At 40.2% G+C, this 17,324-nt stretch overlaps 1 protein-coding gene across 1 annotated transcript; it reads left to right on the top strand.

The window, feature by feature from the left end:
- Window positions 1-352: 352 nt before the first annotated feature.
- Window positions 353-16,701, top strand: wdr19 (WD repeat domain 19). Its single transcript, XM_061065171.1, has 36 exons — window positions 353-476; window positions 2,634-2,725; window positions 2,847-2,912; window positions 3,003-3,128; window positions 3,319-3,434; window positions 3,949-4,064; window positions 4,383-4,463; window positions 4,578-4,690; window positions 4,789-4,962; window positions 5,043-5,113; window positions 5,216-5,388; window positions 6,081-6,201; window positions 6,300-6,406; window positions 6,495-6,611; window positions 6,814-6,969; window positions 7,787-7,934; window positions 8,186-8,399; window positions 8,728-8,887; window positions 9,008-9,118; window positions 9,279-9,388; window positions 9,742-9,799; window positions 10,453-10,599; window positions 10,708-10,790; window positions 10,878-10,961; window positions 11,053-11,199; window positions 11,648-11,772; window positions 11,894-12,003; window positions 12,114-12,182; window positions 12,944-13,021; window positions 13,663-13,759; window positions 13,849-13,973; window positions 14,574-14,655; window positions 14,770-14,920; window positions 15,074-15,197; window positions 15,314-15,390; window positions 16,406-16,701. The coding sequence occupies exons 1-36, from the start codon at window positions 471-473 to the stop codon at window positions 16,518-16,520; spliced, it is 4,050 nt and encodes a 1,349-aa protein (XP_060921154.1). The 5' UTR covers window positions 353-470; the 3' UTR covers window positions 16,521-16,701.
- The last annotated feature ends 623 nt before the right edge of the window (window positions 16,702-17,324 follow it).

Here is a 17,324-nt window from a genome sequence, read left to right as displayed (position 1 = left end):
GATGAAAAATGTGCTGTATAGTAAAAATATATTGAACCCAGACTACTTTGTGCCATAGCCAATGCCAAAACAAAAGCCTTGCAGAGTCTCTGTCCGTCTGTCATCCAAAGTTCAGGAATGTCATCCCAGCCTTTCTTCCTCTGTGCACAATAATAAACAGGAAGAAGCCTAAATGTTTTTATTACATTAATGTTTACTGGCAACACAGTAGAAAAAACTATTAAATTATTGAAAACAACTTAATTTGAGCAAAAAGCTGTTTGTGTTCAGGATGCCTATAGTATCTTCTTCCATCACAGTCATCTCAGCTCTGATTTAGAGGCTGCTCATTGGCTAATGGCTGTTGCCATGACACCGCCTTGGAAAGACGCTTCGAGGCGATGCATTGTGGGAAACATGAATCGGTTTTGTCGAAGAGGTTTTGAACAGAAAAGATCATTTTAAACTCTATATAACAAAACGCCATTAAGATGAAGGTATGTATCAGCGTATTTATGTTAAACACCGGCAGTATTTCCTGCTTTTTGTTTCCGGGTTTGTTTTGTTTTTCACATGGATATGCTCTGTGCGGCTAGTTTACCTAGCTACTTGCTAACGGTGGTGTTAATTAGGCCACTTGTGGACACCAAACTAAAGCAGTTTAAAATGTTTTAAAGTAGTTCAGGTGAGTCAGATAACACCAGCTGTTTCATGTGCAAAGGTGTAAACCTGGGAGTACTCACGGCCAGCGTTTTACGGGAAGTATCAGGCAGCTTTTCCATCTCAGGTGGAGTTAAATATAAACAATAAGACCTTTTAGTGTATTCTTTAAAGACAACAGACTTCTTCTTCTTAGATATAGAATAGAATATAATTACTTTATTGATCCCAAACTGGGAAATTGTGGCGTTACAGCAGCAGGTTGTCCAAACACACAATATGAGTAAAAAACACAATGTTAGCAAATCTAAACACAATATAATATTAAATACAAAGTAAATAAGCACTAAAAATATCAAAAGTAAGAATGAGAATATATACAACCAGGATTTCACTAAGCATTACTAGTCTTAAATATGGAAGATTGAATGTAAATGTGCAAAAACAGAGTAGTAAATGGACAGTATTGACATAAGTTAAAGTGCATGAGTGTAGACATGTTATAAGCAGAAACTATTCAATATAACGGCGAGTAGACAGACAAATGAAGTGAACATGAGTGCAGGGATAATTTGTAAATTTAACATGTGCAGAACAGATTACAGTAAGGAGAGACAGATATTATTATGATGACAGTTCTCTGAGCTGTTGTACAGAGTTATGGCCTCCGGTAAGAAAGATTTCTTGTATCTGTTCTTGTGACAGCGGAGTTGAATCAGTCTTTTGGAGAAGCTGCTCCGCTGTTTGTCCAGTAGGGTGTGCAGAGGCTGATCAGGATTATCCATAATGGATAACAGTTTGTTCAGAGTCCTCCTCTCTGTCGCCACTACAAAAGAGTCCAGCTTGCAGCCTATCACAGAGCAGGCCTTCTTAATCAGTTTGTCCAGTCTCTTAGTGTCACCAGCTCCAATGCTATCTCAATGAATCACAAAACACAGACTCAGGTTGGTTTCCTGCATTACGTGTGCAGCCAAAATCATTTAATCCATGGCAGTTTGTGTCCATGTAAAGTTGTTCATGTTGCATTTGAGCTTTTTTTAATTTTATTTCTTAGGGTTGTTGAAATTAAACGTAGTGTCAGATGTTAAATGTACTTTAATATACAGCCTTCAGCATCATATACAATAAAAACGTACATAACATAGATCTTCAGCTGTTCAGTAGTTACTAAACAGTGACATGCTTTTGACATATTTTAGGGAAGACATTGCCATTGTCATTTAGGATAGAATAATACTTTATTGATCCCCGGAGGGGTAATTCGGGCATTACAGCAGCACAGACAAGAAAGCTCAAAATACACATTAAACAGAATAGATAAGATAAATAAAAATAAAAATAAAAATAAAAACATCGGGTATATACAGTACAAAATGAATGTTGAAGTTAACTAGGGGGAATTGAGAATTGAGACAGTATTTGCAGAGAATGACAAGATAAAGTGACAAGTGATGATTAAAGTGACTTGATATGATAAATAGCAGCAAGTAATGTAAAACAGCAGAGAGAGAGAGTTGTTGTTGTTAGTTGTTGTTGTTTCACACAGTCTGTAACTTAAACCAATAACATATTGAAAAAACTGCCCAAACAAACTCTTATTCTGTTGCCTGCAAGTCAATTTGTGTAGATTGTATAAATAGAGAGTTTATAAGGAACACAGGAAGTTAATTTAATTTAATAAATATTAATTATTGAGCTGTGGAAAAGGGGTAGGATTAAATAAGTTTTATACTTCTTCCTACTCCTTTTCAGGCATATCAATTGAATGTATTATGTAATTTTCTTTTTCTTTTTTTGTGAAATAATTTGAACAATTTGTTTTTTGTTTATTGTATTTTCGTGCTTTTCATTTTGTTTTGTATTTTTGATATGTTTGATTTTATTTGATATGTCTGAAATAAATTTAATCAATCAACTTCAGTCCAGTCCATGTTATGAGTAATAGTTTGTTATGCAAATAGATGTTACTGAAAAGAATTTCTTGGTGTTCACAGAGCGTTTTTATCCTCGATGACAAAGCCTGGGCCGGTTCTAATCTGCTCTATAGGTGGCAGAAATCCCTTGGTAATTACATCGCTGTTGCTGGGTGAGTAAACTGTTCTATTAGGAAATGTAGTCTTGTAAAAGATGTGTTATTATCTCCTTTTCCTAACAGGATTTACATAAACATATTCAATCAAATGTGCATTTTATTTCTAATTATTCAGACAGGACAACTCAGTGAAAATTTTTGATCGGCATGGACAAAAGTGGACTGAACTCAACCTTCCAGGGTAAGTGTTCAAACTATGTTTTAACTTCAGTTTAGGCTGTTAACAAGTCTTTTTTATTCCACTTTCTTTTCTTTCTCCTTATCCCCCCAGACGCTGTGTTGGAATGGACTGGGATAAAGACGGGGACATTTTGGCAGTGATAGCTGCAAAATCCAGCTCCATTTACCTCTGGGATGCCAGTGTCAACAAGATATCACAGATAGAGGGCGGCATGAAGTATGATAAGAGTCGAACATGTACAGTATCTGAAGGGGCAGAAGTTAGATGGCGGCTTTAAGGCTTTCATAATTATAGTCAATGTTGCTCAACTTTCAGTTTATAAGACGAGAGTAGATGTGATATTGCTTTGAATCAGCCCGTGTACTCTGGGTTATGTTCTTGTTCTTGCTGTTGTTGGTTTCTGCAGAGACCAGATGTCCTTCCTCCTGTGGTCAAAGATCAGCCCGCTGTTGGCAGTCGGGACAGTTAAAGGAAACCTGCTGATCTACAATCAGCAAACCTCACGCAAGATCCCTGTGCTGGGTAATTGATGCATTTCTTTAATGTTTTATTGGGACATTTAAAAAGCATGTAGTTAAAGTTAAAAGATAAAGTTAAATCTAGTTAAAGATTAGCATTTCAACAAAATGATCAAAACTTAACATATCTGAATGCTTCATGTCTTAGATTGTTAATTGCTTAGTTGCTCTATTTTATATAATCATCAGAGGATGAGTTATTATAGGTGCTGCTTGTGACCTGCAGGATACACAATGACTGAAATGTCATGAATGTCTTAAACTGTTGGAAAGATGAAAATGTTAACGTTCTGCTTTTCAATTTGAGGTGGAATGTGGATGTTTCACTTCCTGAACATGTTCAATACATGTAACATTACGTTTTAGATTCAACGTAATGTGTAATGAGAGAAGAAAGGCAAACAGACAGACACAGTTTTCTGAATGTTTCATGCACACAGAACACAGTTGAGCAGATACTTGTTGATGCTTTCGTTAGCCTTCTCTATGTATTGCTATCTGCTCTCTTCTATTTCCAGGTAAACATACAAAAAAGATCACCTGTGGGTGCTGGAATTTTCAGAATCTACTTGCTCTGGGTAGTGATGACAACACTCTGAGCATCAGCAATCACGAGGGGGACACGGTCCGACAGGTAGCCACACATACGCAGGAGTGTATTAACTCACTGACAGTGCAAATGTGTCCTTATTTTGACAAAAACACTTTATAGTTACATTTTCATACCAGCCCTTTGGAGTAAATATGTGCATTGGTGTCTCACTCCCTCACATTATGAGCATCCAAAAGTGCTGCAAGTAATCTGACGGTGGTCATACTTTACAGTGTTTGATAAAGAAGAGCAAAACAAACATGGAAAAGCTGAAACTCAAACTTCAAAACAGCAAACAGATGCCATTAAAGAGCAGTGTCAGAGCCAGGAGAAGTTAATGAAAATCTCTTCTGTTTCCAGACGACACTTCGTGGTGAGCCTGCTGAGATTTTCTTTTCGGTGATGAAGACGGATGAAAGATCTGCTGTTGGAGAGAGCACCGTAAGTCTGTGCTCTTTCTGATGTTGTCTACCTACTTTGATTTATTCCTTTAAATATGCTCACTTTTAATTTGACTTTCTTTTGTTTTCCTTTCTGCACATTCTCCTCCTTCAGGTGAGTGTGTCTGTGGACAAGAAGATACTGATGCTCTTCAATTTCAATGACCCTGACAACCGGATAGAATTGACCTTCCAGCGTCACTATGGAAACATTGTGTCCTACCGCTGGTAAAATACACGATCACACACTCCTGCACGCCATGGCCCACTGTTACTGATCCACTGTAGTGAGATGTTTGTACTAAGGTGTGTTCTGTGTCTTGTAGGTATGGTGATGGGTACATACTGATCGGTTTCTCCCATGGATACTTTGTGGTTATTTCCACTCACATCAGGGAGATCGGGCAGGAGCTCTATCAGGCCCACAACCACAAAGACAGTCTCAACAGCGTGGCCATCTCAGCGTCGTTAAACAAAGCCGCCTCCTGTGGGGACAACAGGTACACACAGGCTTTCAAGTGAAACAGAGCAGCAATCTATTTATTTATTTTGAACTCAAGAATTGTTTGTCTTGTTGCAGCATAAAGATCCACGAGCTGTCAGAGCTTAAAGACATCAGCAACGTAGTTCGGCTGGATGACGAGACCAAAGGTGAGAAAGACTTCTCTTTTGTAGCCATTCTGTCAGTTAAAGGATTCTCCTTTTAAACAGTGTCCACGTCTCCTTTACCGGCCTACCGCTCTCGTTCTGCAGGTCTGGACCAGATGAGCTGGACGGATGACGGACAGCTGTTGGCGGTTTCCACACAGAAAGGGACGCTGCACGTCTTTTTGACCAAGCTGCCCATCCTGGGTGGCAGCTTTGGAACCCGTCTGGCGTACCTCACCTCGCTGCTGGAGGTCACGGTGTCCAACCAGGTTGAAGGGGTGAGGTTACACACGCACACACACACACACACACACACACACACACACAAACACACATCAGGTGTTGCAGAAACACAAAGAGAAAATAAATCACAATGAATCAAGAAAGTTAATAAAAATTAGTTTAGATACAATTGATAAAAATAAATGAAAAAGGTACACATAACAGGTATACAAGTAGGAGTAAAATGAACTACCGGTATACAGGACAATTATTGGACATTAATTAACTACTTACACCATCAGTTTCACCAATGTTTAGATATTTACAGCAGAAAAAAATCATTAATATTTACTTTTGAATGAAATACAGGAATGCTGTTTGATGAGTCGTTTTATGGAGAAAACCTGAGCCCTGTATTACAAAGATCAAAACACACAAATGACTCTCTGAACACTAAAATTAAATATATGAATCCATTAGGTGAAGTTGGTAAGTCTTTTTGCAAAACACAAACATTTAGGATAGAATCGCAGAATGTGAAAAACTACATACATTACGTATATAATTCATTTTTAAAAATGTGTGGAGGCTGTGGTTCTACGGGCGTGCGGCCCGGGTTTGGGTCCGACCTGTGGCTCCTTTACTGCATGTCATTCCCCACGCTCCCTCTCTCCCTGATTTCTCTATCCACTGTCCTGTCTCTCTGATAAAGGCACAAAAAGTAAAAAGTAAATATTTTATTTTGTAGGAAAGTCCTGTGGCCATACAAGTGGAAATAGAGCCGACTTTTATCGCGATGGGACCGTACCATGTGGCTGTGGGAATGAACAACAGAGCCTGGTTCTACGCCTTGGTCGACCATGAACCTGGTGTGTGAGTGTGAAACAGTAAACCAGGTGTTGTGTGAGGTTGATAACTATTCAACCCTGCATGAGTGTATGAATCACCTCAATGTTGTATCACTCAGGTTTTAAGAAGCTAAAGGACATTGAGTACTTGGGGACAATAGCCAGCATGTGCCTTAACTCCGACTACGCAGCAGCTCTGTTTGAGGGAAAAGTGCAGCTTCACATGGTGAGCGATTATTGAGCCGGCTTCACCATTCACTGCTCTTATGAACATGGATAAACAGAAGGGTTCATGCGACTGTGTGTGGGTTTAGATTGAAGGCAAAGACCTGGAGGAGAAGAAGCAGATGAAGCTGTTTCCAGATGACGAGATAAAAGGTCGGATCCTCTGCCACGCCCTTACCGCTGACTTCCTCTACTACAGCACCGATGTAAGGCACAGCAAATCCTACCATTATTTTAAGAAGGTCATGATATGAGTACATCTTCTCCTCACTCTACTGTAGCCTTGTAAATGTGTTTTCCAAGATACTTATTTGTCCTCTTCTCATTCCGATCCCCTCCTCGTTATCCTCACTTATCTTTTGCTAATGCATGTTATCCTCTCTCTCTCTCTGTGTTTATCTTTCTCAGTCAGGTCATGTGGTGTGTGTGTTGGTGGAGGACTGGGAAACAGTGAGCAGCTACAGTCACACGGTTGGTGTGAGGAAAGTGTTCCCCGACCTAAACGGCACTCGTCTGGTTTTCATTGACGAGAGGAATGGCGGCTTCCTGCTCTCTCCTACAAACGTCAGTAGAAATACTTACTAAAGACTTTTAGTGTCTTTTCCCCCGACAGATTTCGGTCAAACTTTCTGGATGTCAACGGATGCTTTTAACAAAAATTATATTGGTGCCAAGACAGAATTTACAAATGTTAAAGCTCCCGTGACGAGATTTTAATTGGTTATGAAACTGACTGAAATGAATACTGACGCCTCTTAATGACCTACAAAAGATACTCAGACTATTAGCGACAAGATTGAGTATTTCTACTTTGTCATTTTTAATGATTCTTATGTCTGCTATGGGGTTTGTGTCAAATGAGATGATTTACAGCACCCTAATGAAACAAGCTTTTTTCCACCTTTTGTACAGCAAATCTTCACAATAAGTGATAAATATAGCTGTTTAAAGAAAGCAGATGATGATTTTTTTGTTAGAAAACACTCCCTACACATGTACAGGACTGAGTAAAAATAGATATGGGATATCACACCGTCTAAAGGGGGCGCCAAAATGGACAAAAACAGAAAGTTCCTCAATAGAACTTTAATTTAGAGTGATACCTGATATGAAAGGTCAAACAAAGGTCACATTCCACTGACCTCTGATTAAACTGGGTAAATTAATATCCAGTAATAAAATATCATTGCAGGACAAGTTTTTTTAATGTTTTGTGGAGGTAAATCAACCAAATGAAACATTTGTGGTCCTGTTGCATTTAGTGTGTTTGCACTAATTTAGCAGGTTGAGTTTCTTTATAATAGATCATGTTGTTTTTTATGTAGTTTATTTTTTTATAATGTGTTTGTGTGTGTGTGTGTGTGTGTGTGTGTCCATCCAGGCAACAAACACCTGCTTTGAGCTCCCAAACTTCTCTCCCACCATCACTGGAGTGCTGTGGGACAACTGGCACGCTGACAGAGGAGTGTTTGTAGCTTATGATGAAGACAAGGTTTACACCTACGCGCTGCATAAAACGACCATATACGGTGAGCGATCCCACACCGTCACACAAACTACACACTTACCCCTCTGCGATTGAGTTCTAAAATGTTAAACAGGGAGAACTGGTCCTTCATTTTAAAGTTATTTACTGTCCTATTCATGTGGGCCAGCTCACATTAGCAGAAAAACTCAATATATTGATGCTGAATGCAAAAAAAAAAAATGTAATGATGAGCTGACAACAGGAGGCTCATTATTAAAATGTACTTCTTCTTCCCTGTCTCTGTCTTTCCAGGCCCCAGAGTGGTGCTGGTGGGTAGCACCCCTCTCCTCTTTTCCCAGAAGCCTTTGCTCTTGCACAATGGAGAGCTCACGTGTCAGACAGCCAGCGGAAAGACCAGTGAAGTGGCTTTGAGCACTCACCCCTTCCTCAAGCGCTCCGCTGGCACACCAGTAGACTCACAGCTGGATTTCAGCAAGAAGCTCGGCCAAGCTCTACTGCTCAAGAGGTCAGCCATGTTGGAGACGATGTGTTCACACATGGAAAGAAAGCTTTGAGGAGATTTATTTATGTGCTAAGTTTTTATGTTAGTAGTCAGTTTATGATATATTTGGTTTGTTAATCTAATCTCTGGAAAACGTTATCAGAGATTTAATACTGAAAGTTGTGCTGTAATGGCATTATTAATAGTTACAAGTTATGATCAAAGTTGTTTTTTTTGTTTTTTTTGTTTTTTTAAAGAGAGAGAGATCTGTACGCTGTTTAGCTCCCACTGAGCAAGAGTACACGTTTAATAGTAAATTAAAAAATCTGCAATTTATTTGTTTTCCCTCCAGGTTTCATGAAGCGTGGGATCTGTGTAAGTCTGCCGGCAGTAGCTCAGACTGGGCAGAGTTAGGGAAAGCCTGTCTGGTCCACATGGAGGTGGATCTGGCTATCCAGGTGTACCGCATGAGCGGGGATGTGGGCATGGTGCTGTCACTGAAGGGCACCCAGGTACAACTTAAACTCAGACCATTATTAATATATCACACTCTCTCTCAGTGACACACAGCGACAACTCTGACACACCTACCCTCCTCCTCTCTGTCTATCACTCTCTCCCTGTGGATTCAGGGAACAGAGGACATGAATTTACTGGCAGGGCATTTGGCCATGTTTCTAGGGGACTACAATGTGGCCCAGGACCTCTACATGTCCTCAAGCTGCCCAATCGCTGCCCTGGAGGTAAAAACATTCACACACAAAGAGTCGACAGTCTTTATATGTTTAATCAGCCGCTCATGTCGTTTCATCAACAAGTATGGGAAGTTATTAAGTAGTGCCCTATTATACATATATATATATATATATTGTGTGTGTGTGTGTGTGTGTGTGTGTGTTTTAGATGAGGAGAAACCTGCTGAATTGGGACAGTGCTCTCATGTTGGCAAAGAGGTTAGCAGAAGACCAGATTCCCTTCATATCCAAAGAGTACGCCGTCCATCTGGAGTTTATGTAAGTAGAGGCAAACACACTCATATATTCATAATCAGAGATGACTCAAGTACACACCTCCTTTACTAAAGTAGAAGAACAGAGACGTGTGTAACAGAACCCTGAGAAAGTACTGATTCACCTTCTTTACTGGAGTAAAACTGAAAAAGTAAAAAGATTTAATTTAAAAAAAAGTAAACAGTTTGATAAATAGTAACAGATTCCAGAAAGTTTATTTCAATATCTTAATCAAGTATTTGTACTACACTTCTAATCACCACTCATCATCATCAGTCTACCCTGTAAATAAACTTCTCTCTATCTCTATCGCTCACTCTCTCTCTCTCTCTCGCTCTCTCTTTCTCTCTCTCTAGTGGAGACTATGTGAACGCTCTTGCTCACTATGAAAAAGGCATGACCCATGATGCTAAAGTAAGTGCTATCATTTTTTTTATCTCAGCTTGCTTGAATAATATTGTAAAATTAATTTCACACTGTTAGCATGAAGATGAATACTACTTACTATGAATAATATAATTACTACCAAGCAGCAACATCCAGTGTTGAAAGATGAATCAAATGCAAAAGTGCAAAAAAAACTGCAGTTCCACATGTGGCTGCAAAAGACTCAGAAATAAAAAATATTTACAGCCTGGTTCATAAAACACATTTGGTATAAATAGCTCAATACTCAATATTGGTAAAAACCTTCTTTTCTTTTTTTTTTTGTGGGGGGGGGGGGGGTTGATTTCATTAAGCCTTATTCATACATTTTCACAATTAGTGGCATAGCTGCTTTGACTGACAGCTGGTTGAACTGCAGCAGTTTGCCAGGAGGGGTAAGGCCCACCTAACCTCCCAACTCTGTCTGACAGCAGATCAGCTGACGGAAAGTTATGTAGAGTCAGCATTTCCAATATGGCGTCCCCCATCATTCTGCTTTAAAACGCCTCTTCAGAAACCTACCGATGACGTCACTATGACTACATCAGTGCTTTATACAGTCTGTGCTTACTACACAGGACCTCACTCATGACTCCAGACGATTCTTTCTCATGTGATTCTTTCTCCTCCTCGTCCTGCAGTTTGAGGAGCATGACGACGCATGTAAAGCGGGTGTAGCCAGGATGTCCATCAGGATGGGCGACATCAGGAGAGGAGCCGCTCAGGCGATCCAGCACCCGAGTAGAGTCCTTAAGAAGGAATGTGGAGCCATACTGGAGAGCATGAAGGTACAGAGTCAGCCTTGTTTGTGTTTTATAATATAGGTTACTTGTGTTTAAGTGCATTTTTTTTTTCTCACATATCTTTCTCGCTGGTTTGTTTTCTTTCTCTTGCAGCAATTCTCTGAAGCCGCTCAGCTCTATGAGAAAGGCCAGTATTATGACAAGGCTGCGTCTGTCTACATCCGCTGTAAGAACTGGTGAGACAAACAACACACACTGACTCTCAGACCTGTAAGTGTCCCTCCTCCTTTATACATTTAAACTGTATTTTTATCCATGCTCAGGGCAAAGGTGGGAGATCTGCTGCCACACGTGTCCTCTCCAAAGATCCACCTGCAGTACGCCAAGGCCAAAGAGGCGGACGGAAAGTATGTTCTTGGGTTTGAATGTCTGTCACACTGAGGAGAATGAAGCCACTAAAGAAGGGTTTATGTATAACGTGTTTGATGTGTTCTCCAGATACAAAGAGGCTGCACAGGCGTATGAGAGTGCCAAAGACTGGGACAACATGATACGTGTGCTGCTGGACCACCTGAACAACCCTGAGGACGCTGTACGCATCGTCAAGGAGACGCAGAGCATCGATGGAGCAAAGATGGTCGCCAGGTAGGACGAACAAGAGAACATTGTATGTAACCGTGTAGATATCGTAAAATGATGTTATGTTCACAAATTAACCCTCCTATTGTTACAGATATTCAAATTACAGTTATACCAAATAAAGAAAGAAGCAGATTTTGACCTTACATCATAAATCATTTATTTTCCTTTCTAGCAACAACATAATACAACTGTAAAATACAAGCCTACACTTAAGTCAAGATATTATGAAAAACACAAAAGAAGAAACCAATGTGTTTCTGAAAACTAACCAAAACTAAAATGTAAAAAACATTTACGTTAACTGAAACTACAAACGATTTTACCAAAATAAATAATACGCTATTATCAGGAGTTTTTCAAGAGTTATTTTCTGAAAGTCTGAAAGCACTATAATTCAAACTAGCCTTTGTTATTACAAAACTTACTGTGTGTGTGTGTGTGTGTGTCTCAGGTTCTTTCTGCGCTTGAACGACTACGGCTCAGCCATCAACTTCCTGGTGCTGTCTCAGTGTAACGATGAAGCTTTCCAACTGGCACAGCAGCACGGACAGATGGAGGTCTACGCTGACATCATCGGTCAGTCTCTTTCTGTGTGTGTGGTGTATAAACCACACACGGTTGAAAGATTGAAACATAAAGTCAGAATGGGTCACTGAATGTGTACGCTGTTGTTCTGTCCTGCTGCTGTGCTCATCAGGTCCTGAGGCCACGCAGGAGGACTACCAGAGCATCGCTCTCTACTTCGAGGGGGAGAAGAAACACCTGCAGGCGGGCAAGTTCTTTCAGAAGTGTGGGCAGTACAGCCGAGTAAGTACTCTTTTGAATTAAACCTTTTTTTAATGTTTATGTATGTTGTTACAGTTAATGACTCACTGTATGTATGTGTTTTCTTCTTCTCTCTGTTCACTGTGACTCAGGCGCTGAAGCACTTCCTCAAGTGTCCCAGCACTGAGGACAACCTGGCGGTGGAGATGGCCATAGAGACGGTGAGAGCGATAGTGACAAACTAAATATCCCACTAAGAGTGTCAAAATGTCTGATACTTTAATACAGCAATACAGTCTCTGTTAATTCAATGATCAAAAGTACAGAAGCTTTCAAAGAAACGACAGACCTTCAGTCAAATATGTTCTGACCACGCCCCCTCTCTGGAAGGACTTGGGTGTCTCTGGCTTTCTTGCTCCATGCCCTATTGTTTACGGTGAGAAGGCAGACTCAGAGGGTCAGAACAAACACCTAGCTGTGGGAGGGTCACCCACCTGGGGGAGGGGTTACTGCCCTTTGTGATGTCATGAAGGGAAAATCTCCAATCAGCCTGTTTGAGCACACATTTTCTGAAAAGTGGAGCAGGCAAAAGACGGAGAGGATGGACTTTTCTCATGATTGGGGGGTTAGTAGACAAGCTAAGGACAGAACGGAGAGCAGCTGTGCTTTTCATTCTAATTCACAGGTTGGAAAATGATGATGTCTTCAGTCGTTTTGGGGTTAAAGTTCTAATAAGCCTCATACAAGCAGACAGACAGCAGAGGATGTGACAATATATTTGTGCAATTAAGACAGTTTGCTCGCAGTTTTTGGTCATTACAAACAAGAAATTGAATATTAGGAGCCCCAGACAGGTATCAGTATTTTCATTTGAACTAGTATCATATCAAAGTTTGAATTCTGCTCTGGTGAAAATCCCTAGTTCCTACATGCTATCATGTGACAATTCATTTGTGTTATTTTGGATGTGTGTGTGTTTCAGGTGGGTCAGGCAAAGGACCTCTCTCTGACCAATCAGCTGATAGATTACCTGATGGGAGAGAGTGACGGCATGCCCAAGGTAATCAATCCACTGTCATGTATGTCTGTCTCTTTGTGTTTTTGAATTTCCAGGTTACAGGATTTTGTTTAATATTTACAGTTTTTAAACCCATATATTATGTGTATGTACGTATTATAAATCTTTCTCCTCAGTTGCTCCTCCCACTTTTCAAAGAGTGTGTGTTTGGCACGCACACAGTTAAAATTGTAGCTCTGTGTATCCACTGCTGACCTCCTCTAGATGCTTATTGACCCGCACCTACATACTCCTGAAGGAGCGGATTACCTTGTAGTGTTAAGATCTTACTGAATGAGAGTTCAACTCTGAAAATAAATCTTACACGATGGTTTTTTAAATTCCAGGATACTGAACAATGTGATGTGATGTGATACTACACTTTATTGACCTCTTGGGGAACTTAGTCTTGAACTCCAGTGCTGCACAAATTAAGCTGCCTTTACTGTAGAGTAAGATGAAAAGAAACAAGCCACAGTCCACCTGTCAACAGAGAAGATACCAATAAAAAAAAAAAAACATATCTCTTCTTACCCATATTGTTCAAAGGATCGTGTTCAGTTTCATAAAATGACCCTCATTTTGTATTTAGCTGTGCCCTTAAACGATCTAATGTCACATTGACCTCTCTTTCTTCTCCTCAGGATGCAAAGTACCTGTTCCGTCTGTACATGGCGCTGCAGCAGTACAGGGAGGCCGCACGCACCGCCATCATCATCGCCAGAGAAGAGCAGAGTACAGGTACAAAAATACCTTTAAAAAAAAATAAAGCCGCAGTAGTTTTCCACACTATTTCCATTTGTTTAAATTTCTTCTTGTTGCTCCCACAGGGAACTACCGTAACGCCCATGACGTGCTCTTCAGCATGTACACGGAGCTGCAGTCCCAGAAGATTAAAATCCCCGCTGAGATGGCAACAAACCTGATGATCCTGCACTCCTACCTGCTGGCCAAGGTGAGATCAGCTCAAATGAATTAATGCACATACATGTGTATGAATAATGTCCAGGAAATGAGGAGTATTTGATACTCTAACCCAGAGCTTTCTGTAGAGATGACACTGAGGAGAGGGTGGAAAATCTTTGTCATGACATGTTGTCCAGATATTACCCAACTCCTCCCCCACCCACAGCTATTTGGAAACCCTCTTGAAATGCTTTGAAGGTGTTTGTTTTCCCCAAAAACTTTTCAACCACACTTGTGAAGAAGGAGGCTTACACACAAACATGTGCTCATTTTCCACTCAGTTTGGAGAACCAACATATAAAGGCTGTGGTCATCATTAAAAAAGTCAGAGACGGAATCCACAATCAGACGCTTTATGAAACATCTGATGTAACGTGTTCATATAATGAGTTTGTTATGATCAAGAACAAAGGCCTCAGTTATATTCAAAGTGCTCGTCAGACGGACAAACAGCAACAGAAAACTCCTCAAATATATTCGTCTGAGGCCTCATCATATATTAATGTATATGTTTATAATGAGGCCTTAAGATAAACTGGATGTAATGTGTATGTGAGTGACTCTGTACATGATGTGTCCTTCTCTGTAGGTCCATGTGAAGCGGGTAGATCACCTGAAAGGAGCGCGCATGCTCATTCGTGTCAGCAACAATATCAGCAAATTTCCTGCACGTGAGTTCACACAGAATAAACCTTTTCACACTTAAAAACAACAACATCAAAAATATGCTTTAATGTAGCTGAAATCTGAATACTTTTGACCTTTGATTTTGTGTGTGTGTGTAGATGTTGTTCCCATTCTGACGTCCACAGTCATCGAATGTCATCGTGCCGGCCTGAAGAACTCGGCCTTCAGCTTTGCCGCCATGCTGATGAGACCAGAGTACAGAAACGACATCGACCCAAAGTACAGGAAGAAGATCGAGGCGATGGTTCGGTGAGAGGAATGCTCATCACTTTTCTTTACCTCATGCTGAAAGACATTAAACTCCCTCTACACATATGTACTTCACCTCCTCCAATATATCACCTCTTTCCTTTTTACTGATCTCTTGCTCTACATCTCATCTTCTCGTCCACTGCACCACAGACGTCCGGATACTTCCGAGCTGGAAGAGGAAACTACCCCGTGTCCCTTCTGTGGTTTCCAGCTGCCACAGAACGATCTGCTGTGCATCTCCTGCAAGAACAACCTGCCGTACTGCATCGCCACGGTACAAACACACACATTCACTAACCCAGTCATAAACTCGTGCTGTTTTTCCTTTTCAACAAAATAGTTCACCCCTCTTCTCGGACCACATTCTCATCATCTGTGTCTTTTTTTCAGGGTCGTCATATGCTGAAGGAGGACTGGTGTGTGTGTCCACACTGTGAATTTCCTGCTCTCTACTCACAGTTCATTCTGTAAGTCAACTTTACTAATAAACCAAACCTTCAGCACCTCCACTTTTCAGATAGTTACATGAACTGATCACATATTCCTAATCATTTACTTTTAGACCCACAGCAGCAGAGTCATCATGGTTAAGAATCACAACAGAAATGTGACAAATCTTGACTTAAGACTTTAACTTTAAAAAACGATCATCTAAATGACGGTCTACTCAACAGCAGTTTCTGAATATAAAGTAGATCTTAGTATTTGCAGGTCAAGATTACTTTTACCCTTCATAAGTTTGATGTTTGGGATACTTATCTTGTACATCTTAACGGCTCAGTTTCAGAGAGGATTTAATACCCAGCAGTGATGTTGATGTAGTCCGTCTACGGGACACAGAGGTCGTTACTTTAAGAGGCTCCCTGTGATAAAGGAAGGTGTCCCAAATATAGTTTTTGTTTCTTGAGGGATGGTCGCGTTGAACTCATGTTTGTTGTTGGTATGGTTTTATTTAACAGATAAATTCACAAATGTTCAAAATGTATCTGAAATTCAGAATTTGTAAAGTTTATAAGACTGTCACGCTTTCATGACATACTGCACACACACACATACTGCACACACACACACATGCAAACTGCACACACACATGCAAACAGCTGAGGTTCTGTATGAAAATGTGTTTAAATACTGTACCAGCAAATAGTTGACACCACCCTGACTATACTAAGAACACATTTAAAAAGTTCTTATAAAAACGAGGTCTGGACCTTACTGACATCATCTTCATGTTTCTCTGCCTGATTGTTTGTTTCAGACTTCATCAGTTTACTGTGCGTAGCAACATCACTGCCAAACTAGCTCGCTTTTTACTCCATTTTTTTCTGTTTTTTTGTAACATGTTCATTTCAAAGAATCTTTGTGCTAAGCTAAATGTCTCCTTCTCATCTGACTCTCCTACTAGAGAGTGAATAAGTGTATCCCTTGAAGTTCCCTCTCACTCACTGTCCTCAGTCTTCACTGAACTGTTTGTGTGTGCAGGTTGTTGGAAACCGAGTCGGTGTGCCCCATGTGCTCCGAGACTCTGAGTGCCAAACAGCTGAAGAAGATCTCCGATTGTTCCAGTTACCTGCAGGCTGAAGAAGTGGATCAGTGAATAAAACCAAACCAAACAATATCATTTATATTCATCTTCAAATAAAAGATTAGTTTACAGACTTCAGATCTATATTCAGGACAAAATGTGTGCAGAATTTAGTTTTTTAATGTGAAAATAAAAGAATGAACTGAATATGAAATACTTTTCAGAAAGAATCAAATAAAGCTTTTTATATTTAGCTGTTTGCTCAGGTTTCTTACGTCATCTTTTATAATATAGTGAGAACGGTTGAAGAAGCTTTAAACGAGTACAGACACTTCTGTACTCGGGATCATCTGCCTGTGAAAAGTCAAACTGGACACGAGAATATGTACAAATGCTTGAATGAATAGTTACCTGAAGTTTCCTTTGATATGGTTTGTCCTCTTTTTCTGTCGTTCATCTTTTAAATATTTCTGTTTTCCCAGACTGTGTAAGTGGCCCTCGACACTTTACACACCGTTCCCTGTGAGTTTATTGTGCTCACATTTCTGTTCAGCTCTAAAAAAAGAGACTGAATCTTTTTTTAATTAACCATCTAAGTTAACACTTGTTTCAGGATTCTTTGTCTTGTTTAATCTCCTGTACTGTTCAAGTAGCTTTAGGTGACTCTTTAACATTTCAACATCCATATTTTTTCCTTCTCTGTTTGCCTTTTTTTTGGGGGGCACTCACTTCCACTGAAAGACGTGCAGGACTTTTCTGAGGGGGTCACTGAGGGAGTTTTGTATTTGAACACTTTGAGGCATCTCCAGTGTGGTGATTGAGTGTGCTGGTTAAGATCAGGGATCTCATTTATGAAGGTCACAGAGGCTCAAAAAT

This window comes from Labrus mixtus, chromosome 2 (assembly GCF_963584025.1).
Source record: "Labrus mixtus chromosome 2, fLabMix1.1, whole genome shotgun sequence".
Taxonomy (NCBI): domain Eukaryota; kingdom Metazoa; phylum Chordata; class Actinopteri; order Labriformes; family Labridae; genus Labrus; species Labrus mixtus.
The sequence above is the reverse complement of the archived record's forward strand: the minus strand, read 5'-3'. Positions and strand labels throughout refer to the sequence as shown.